General features: G+C 35.6%; 1 protein-coding gene across 1 annotated transcript in view; it reads left to right on the forward strand.

Annotated features, from left to right (window-relative positions):
• The window catches only part of ROCK1 (Rho associated coiled-coil containing protein kinase 1), a 265,368-nt gene extending 257,213 nt beyond the window's left edge, over positions 1-8,155 (forward strand). Inside the window, exons 30-32 of the mRNA XM_007935599.2 lie at positions 6,584-6,662; positions 6,817-7,078; positions 7,944-8,155. Of these exons, the coding sequence (XP_007933790.2) occupies positions 6,584-6,662; positions 6,817-7,078; positions 7,944-8,155 (553 nt within the window). The remainder of the gene's footprint in view (positions 1-6,583; positions 6,663-6,816; positions 7,079-7,943) is intronic.
• The last annotated feature ends 401 nt before the right edge of the window (positions 8,156-8,556 follow it).

An 8,556-nucleotide genomic window follows, 5' to 3' on the forward strand; every position in this document is an offset into this window, starting at 1 on the left:
ATATAAACTTCAAATGAATTGTCAGTATTTCTTTGGAATTAAACATTTGTGGAGCCCAGTCAGGATTCAAATGTTTAAAAAAAAAAATTGGTTGTGAAAAGTCAAATGATTAACTTAAGTTGAATAATACATAAACACAAATATAAAAGATAGTATCTTTCATCTCTTCATGTGATAACTTTCCCTTACTATTTGATGTTTTTAAAAGTGATAGATACCCTCTAAAATGAAGCCTAAGAATAAATTTAGGAGCTCTGGTAGTGTAGTGCCTAAGGTATTTGACTGCTCACCAGAAGGCTGGCAGTTCAAACCCACCAGCCACTCCTCGGAAGGAAGGTTGGGCAATCTGCTTCCGTAGTGAAACTACCTCCTCGGAAACCCAAGGAGGGGTCCCTATGAGTCAGGTCCAACTTGATGGCACATAGCAACAACAACAACAATAAATTAAACCAGGAAAGTAAAACCTCATTGGGTTTCTAAGGCTGAAAATCTTTATGGAAGCAGACTGCCACATGTTCTTCCTACAGAGTAGCTGATGGGTTCAAACCGCTAACTTTTAGGTTTAGCAGTCTAGCACTTTAACTGCGGTGCACTAGGGCTTCCCCCTCCCCCAAAAAAAAGAAAAAGATGCGTGCACTGAAAAAAATTATATAATGTTACTAAAGAAATTAAAGAAGACCTATATATATGTTCATGAGTTGGAAGACAATATTATTAAAATGTCAGTATTACCCAAAGCAGTCTATAAATTTAGTGCATTCTCCATCAAAAATGCTAACAAGCTTCTCTGCAGAAACAGAAAAGCCAAATCTCAAATTTATATTTCAAAAAGTACTATAAACCTATAGTTATCAAAACAGCCTGGTACTGGTATAATGTTAAGACATATAGACCAATGAGTGGAACTGAGAGTCCAGAAATAAACTCACACATAAATGATCAGTTGATATTTGACAAGGGTGCTAAGTCCATTCAGTGGGGAAAGAAGAGTCTCTTCAATAAATGGTGCTGGCATAACTGGATTTCTACATGCAAAAGAATGAAGCTGGATTCTTAACTAAAACCATGTATGAAGATTAATCTGAAATGAATAAAGGTCCTAAATGTAAGATTGAAAACTATAAAACTCTTAGACATTACTTAAACAGGGGTAATGTTTCAGGACTTATTTGTAACAATGGATTCTTAGATTTGACACCAAAAATATGAGGAGCAAAAGGCAAAATAGATAAGCTGGACAACATAAAAATTAAAACCTTTTGTGCATCAAAGGACTTTTTCAACAAAATGAAGAGACAGCTTGTAGATTGGAAGAAAAGTTTTGAAAACTATATATCTGATAAGAGTTTAATATCCAGAATGTATAAAGAACTCCTACAATTGAAAAACAAAAGACAACCCAATCAAAAACTTGACAAGGAACCTGAATAGATGTTTCATCAAAAAAGCTATACAAATGGCCACAAGCACATGAAAAGATGTTCAATGTCTTTAGTCATAAGGGAGATGCAAATGAAAACTGCAGTGATACATCATTTCCAAAATGAGTTGCCATCTACTTGATTCCAGTTCATGGTGACCCCATGTGTGTCAGAGCAGAACTGTGCTGCATAGGGTCTTCAAGATGCTTTTGGGTGGATTTGAACCTCCAGCATTTCGGTTAGCAGCCCAGCATGTTAACTGTTTGCATTGCCCAGGGACTGTACCCCAACTAGAATATCTGTGATCAAAAAAAGAGAAAATAACAAGTGTTGGCAAAGAAGTAGAGATACCAGATCTCTCATCTCTGGCTGGTGGGAATGCAAAATGATGTAGCTGTTCTGGAAAACAGTTGGGTGGTTCCTCACCAAGTTAAACATAGAATTACCATATGATCCAGGAACCCCAATCCTAAGTGTATTTCCAAAAATGAAATCAGGAATGTAAACAAAAACTTGTACAACAGTGGTCATTGCAGCGCTTTTCACAGTAGCCAAAAAGTGGAGACAACTGTAATGCTCGTCAACAAATGAATGGGTAAACAAAATGTATTACATATATACAATGGAATATTATTCAGGCATAAAGAGAAATGAACTTGTAATACATGCTACAGCACAGATGAACATTTATTATGCTGAGTGAAATACAGGCAGTCCCGGGGTTATAAACGTTCAACTTAAGTACAACCTGTAGTTATGAACTAACTTCCTTAAAGCCTATGACATTAAAAATTTGAGGTATGTAAATGGTTTATGATAACAGATGGTCGCTACTTTGTGACATGCTTCAAAACAGTATTATTAAAGGAAAAGAACCACATGATCATTCAATCAATGCAGAAAAGGCATTTGATAAAATCCAGCACCCATTCCTGATCAAAACTCTCAGCAAAATAGGAAGAGAAGGGACATTCCTCAACATGATAAAGGTTGTTGTTGTTGTTAAGTGCTGTCGAGTCATTTCCGACTCATAGCGACTCCATGCACAGCAGAATGAAACATGATAAAGGGCATATATGTAAAACCAACAGCTAACATTATTCTCAATGGAGAGAGACTGAAACCATTCCCCTTGTGAACAGGAACAGACAAGGATGCCTTCTATCACCACTTCTATTCAACATTGTATTGGAAGTCCTAGCCAGGGCAATAAGGCAAGAAAGGGAAATCAGATTGGTAAGGAAGAAATCAAACTATCCCTTTTTGCTGATGATATAATCCTATACCTAGAAAACCCAAGAGACAGTAAAAAATCTACTGGAACTAATTGAGATATTGAACATAGCAGCAGGATACAAGATCAATATCCAAAAACATTATCATCACTGTATTATTATGTTAAAGATGTTTTAGTGTGTCTGGTAGTGCTTCTTTAATGTTTTTAATGCATAGAAAAGTACCCTGTATACTATATAGTAAGATCAACATTTGACTAACTGAAGTTAGATATGAACAGTACTTAACTATACTGACTTGATGTGCAAATTCAACTTAAAGGCAGACTTAGGAATAGAACTCGTTCCTTATAGAACAGGAACTGCCTATAAGTCAATCACAAAAGGATAAATACTATATGATCCCACTTCCATGAAACAGGCAACTGTATAGACACCCAGGTATTTTAGTGATTACCAGAAGTAAAGGGCTAGTCATTGCTCAGCGGCACTGAATTTCTGTTGACCATAGTGTAGTAATTTGGAAAAGGATAAGAGGCAGTGATTACACAACCTGAATGTAATCAGTGTCACTGAATTAAATGCTTGTAAAAATTGTTGAATTGGCAAATAAAATGTTACAATAAAAAGTACTAGATTATATTAGATCTATTAGATAACTAAAAGTTATTTTTAGACTTATGAGGTTTTGTGGGGTTTTGGGGTTTTTTTACCTTTTTTTGAGGTGTAGTTATCATCAATAAAATGCATAGATCTTAACTATTCGGTTCAACGACTGTTTTACAATTTGACATTCATATAAACATTCACTGTAAGATAAAGAACATTTCCATTACTCTACAAAGTTCACTTGTGCTTCTCTTCATCCATCCCCTAGAAGAAAGACATTGTTCTAATTTCTATCACTGAGATTATTGTTAGGTGTTGTTGACTCATTTTGACTCATGGCGACTCTGTGTGACAGAGTAGAACTACCCGCATGAGGTCTTCTTGGCTGTGAACTTTGTGGAAGCAGATCACTAGGTCTTTCTCCACAGAGCCTCTGGCTGTGTTCAAACTACCACACTTAAGTCAGCAGCCTAGCACTTAACGCTTGTACCTTCGTGGCTCCTTGTATCATTGACATTAGTTCTACCTATTCTAGAACTTCATTTAAATGGAATCACTCTTTTGTGCCTGTGTTGTTTCACTTAGTGTGATATTTTTGAGATTCATCCATTTTGTATATGCCAGTTGTTTTGTTCTTTTTACTGCTGAGTAAATACAAATCATTTGAATGAATTTATCACTGTTTATCCATTCTTCTGTTGATGGACATTGACTTGTTTCAAGTTTGGTGCTGATATAAATAAAATTGCTGGGACATTCTTTTTGTAGACTTATGTTTTTATTTCTCACAGGTAAGTACCTGGGATTGGAGTCTTGAGTCATATGTTTAACTTTAAAAATCTATAAAACCATTCTTAAAAGTCTATAAAACCATTCTTAAAAGTCAATTATACACTAGCAGTATGTGAGCTTCACTTGCTCCACATCCGTGTCAACATTTGGTGTTACCAGCCTTTTTTTTTTTTTAATATTTTGTTGTGATTTGGTTGAAAGTTTACAGAGCAAATTTCATTTTCTGTACAGCAGCTCATACACATTTTGTCTCATGACACTGACTGCAATTCCCCCACAGTATGACAGCTCTCTTCCCACTTTCTCTCTGTAGTTACTTCTTCCCTTTGTCCTTCCCTCCCATGCACTCCCACCCCCCAAGCTGTCTCCCTGTGCAAACACTGCCCTTCTGATCCCATAATTGATCTCTCCAAGGAGTATATCTACCTGATGTAAATGTTCAGCCCATATGCCTCTCTGTTGTTTGGCTGGAAGCCACTGGAGTGAGTCAGTTTGAGACCTGAAGGATGGCTAAGGGCCATAGTCTCAGGGGTCTCAACAGGCTCTATCAGACCAGCAAACCTGGGTTTTTTGTTTTTTGGGTTTTTTTTTTTTTTTTGGTTTTTTATGATTTTGAGTTTTGTTCCACATTGTTCTCCCACTCTATCTAAAGTCTCTTGCACCGATCTCCCTCCAAATGGTTGACAGTAGTAGCCAAGCACCATCTAGTTCTTCTGGTCTCATGGTCCTATAGGCTGAGGTGTAACAGTTGCTTGTACTAATTGTTTCTATGCGTCTTTGGTTTTCTTCATTCTTCTTTACTCTGGACAAGGAGAGACCCATCGTTGCATCTAGGTGGCTGCTTGTAAGCTTTTAAGATCCCAGTCACTAATCACCAAAGTAGGATGTGTAGAACTATGTTTTTATGTAGTATGTTATGTCAGTTGAGCTTGATGTCCCCTGCAACCGTGGTCCCGAGCCCACATATCCAACTGCTTGCTCCCTCTAGGTAGCTGGCTGTGACTAAAGCCACAACCTAGCCCCTTGTCAGGTCTACTCTACATCTGGACATTTTTATAGCAGATACAAATACACATACAGACACATGGTCTGCTAACCCTGTACACAATCATGGCCACACACCCCTGTCTAGACATACCTCTCGTTCAGCTTGTCTATCCATCTATCCACCCATAGCTCAATGCTTGCCATCACTGTGTTGTCAGTCTTTGATTTAAGCTATTCTAGTGGATGTGTAAGGAGCTCTAGTAGTACAGTGCCTAAGGTATTTTACTGTTAACCAGAGGTTGGTGTTTCAAGCCCACCAACCACTCTGTGGAAGGAAGATGGAACAGTCTACTTCAATAAACATGTATAGCCTTGGAAACCCGAAACGAGGCTGCTGTGAGTCAGAATCGATTTGATGGCAGTGAGTTTGTTTTTGAGTTTAGTGGATGTGAAATGCTGTCTCATTATTTTAATTTGTACTTCCCTGATGACTAATGATGTTGAGAATCCTTTCATGTGTGTGTTTGCCATTTTTATATATTTTCTGAAGTGTCTTCAAGTCTTTTGTCCATTTTTTAATTTTTTTGCTTATCTTTTTAAGGTTGATTCGTTAGAATTCTATATATATCCTGTATCTGAGTCCTATTCAGAAATATGCAGTGCAAATATTTTTCTCCTGATCTTTGGCTTGCCTATTCATTTTCTTAGCAGTGTCTTCCCCCTACCCCCCCAATCTAGAGAGTTTGAGATTTCACCAGTTTTCCCACTAATGTCCTTTTTCTAGTCTAGGATCCCATCCATGTTCCCACATTACATTTAGTTCTTATGTCTCCTCAGTCACCTCCAGTCTATGACATTTTTTCAGTATGTCCTGGTCTTTTATAACTTTGATAGTTTGGAAGAGTATGATCAGATATTTTGGAGACTGTTTTTCAATTTGAGTTTACCTTGTGCTTTTTCTCATTATTACATTGGATCTACGAGTTTTGTGGAAGAATATTACAGAAATGAGGAATCTTTCTTACTGCATCCTATCAGGGGCACATGATAGCTAGATGATTTATCACTGGTGACTTTAGTCTTGGTCACCTGTTAAAGGTGATATCTGTCAAGTTTTTGTGCTGTAAAGTTATGCTTTTAACTTTCCATACTTGTTCATTAGAAGCAAGTAACAAATTCCAGTCTTCACCCAAGGGAAAGAAATTAAACTTCATCTCCTAGAGGTAGAAGTAGCAAAGAACTGGTGGGCATATACAAAAAACATTTTAGTAATACACTGATATTTTGTGGGAGATTCTTGGAGGCTCTGTAAATATTCTTAACAGTGTCTTTTGATGGAATCCAGTTTATCAGTGTTTAAAAATAGTTAATGCCTGTATTCTGTTGAAGAAGTCTTTGCCTGCCTGAAATTTATGAAGGTGTTCTTTTAGGTTTTCTTGTAGACGCTTTGTTGTTCTAGATTTTACATTAGGTTATGATTGATGTCAATTAATATTTGTGTCTGGTGAGAGGTCTATATCATGTTTATTTTCATTTTAGTAAACTGTTTCATGTTCGACCTGTAACCCAAGGAGATGTGTATAGAGCTGAAACTGAAGAAATTCCTAAAATATTCCAGGTAAAAATCTGAAATTATAATTTTAAAAGATCTTTTATTTAAATATTAAAGGTATTTTGTTAAGTGAATATAAAATATACCAGCTTTTATATACTTGCAATTTGTATAGATTAAGATCTTTTTATCTTTTTCCTTGTACCCCTTCTGAATTTAGATACTATATGCAAACGAAGGTGAATGTAGAAAAGAAGTAGAGATGGAACCAGTACAGCAAGCTGAAAAAACTAATTTTCAAAATCACAAAGGCCATGAATTCATTCCAACTCTCTACCACTTTCCAGCCAACTGTGAGGCCTGTGCCAAACCTCTCTGGCATGTTTTTAAGCCACCCCCTGCCCTAGAATGTCGAAGATGCCATGTTAAGTGTCACAGAGATCATTTAGATAAGAAAGAGGATTTGATTTCTCCCTGTAAAGGTAAGGTCTGTTAAAATTTTTTTTTACAACTCACAACAAATTTAGCTTTAAACCCCACTGAAATAAATTCTTCAAGTGTAGCATTTTCTATGCCATGTTGAAAAGAGATTATAAAAAGTATTATTTTGACACTGTTGTTGAGTGGCATTGAGTCAGTTCCTACCCATAGTGACCCCATGTCACAGAGTAGAGCTGCCCCATGGAGTTTCTTGGCTGTGATCTTTTATGGAAGTACATTTCTTTCTTCTGTGAGTAGATTTGAACCACCAGTCTTTCACTTTGAAGCTAAGCGCTTAACTATTATGCCGTCAAGGCTTCTTACTTTGACACTAATGGAACAAAAAGCACCTATCATTCCACAGCTGTAGATTTAGCTTTGAACATAATGTTTTAAATAAGATTACCCTTTTGTAAACATATGCCACTAAAAAAACATTCTCATTAAAAGAGTTACAGAGGAGCTCCAGTATATCTCGCCTTGAGTTTTTACTTCCTATTTGTTTTCTTTTAGTCTGGCTTTTACCAACCACCTAGATCAGCATCTGTGACATAGATAAAAGGTCTTCTAGTTCAGCAGAGAGGGCTTGAGGGAAAGAATTAAGATAAGAATATTGTGTTCTGTGACTAGTCACTCGTTTCACTTCTGCATTTTTTGAAATATTTTTTATTCTAGTTTTACTAGTTTATAACTAATGTTTCTTTAAAAATTTTAGCCTTATTAAATTAAGGAGAAAGAGATATTGTCCAAGACTATTTAAGCATAATAAATCTTTTAAAACCTTAACTTGAAAATTAATGCATTTAATAATTTTTGTTTAATATTATGTGGCTTTAATTGTGCTTTTTTTTTTTAATTTTACCATAGTAAGTTATGATGTAACGTCAGCAAGAGATATGCTGCTGTTAGCATGTTCTCAGGATGAACAAAAGAAATGGGTAACTCATTTAGTAAAGAAGATCCCTAAGAACCCACCATCTAGTTTTGTTCGTGCATCCCCTCGAACACTTTCTACAAGATCTACTGCAAATCAGTCTTTTAGAAAAGTGGTCAAAAATACATCTGGAAAAACTAGGTAAGGATTGAAATATTACTATTTTTAAACAACATGAAAGTGATTGAATAAAATCTATTAAAAGCATAATTAGGTCTTCCATCTGACTTGAAATAATTTTATAAATTAGTTCATTGATTTCTGTTAAAAACTAAGTAATATTCATAAATGTGGTATTTGTGTAGCTCCATGTCAAATTTTATTGTCAAAAGTTAGTATATATAGCACACGTTTAGGGCTTAATGTTTTAAACAATTTGTGGTATATATCTTTTTAAATGTAAGTAGATTCATATAAAATCTTGTCTATCTTTTTCTTTTTAAAAATGTTGGCATAGTTTGGGTTTTTTTAGTCAAAATTATTTGATATGATCAGTGACTATTGATGTACAAATAAATGAACTTCCCAGTTAAGTATCAATTTATT

The sequence above is a fragment of the Orycteropus afer genome, unplaced genomic scaffold (genome assembly GCF_000298275.1).
Source record: "Orycteropus afer afer isolate SDZICR_OR568_19922 unplaced genomic scaffold, OryAfe1.0 scaffold00030, whole genome shotgun sequence".
In the NCBI taxonomy this organism is placed as follows: domain Eukaryota; kingdom Metazoa; phylum Chordata; class Mammalia; order Tubulidentata; family Orycteropodidae; genus Orycteropus; species Orycteropus afer.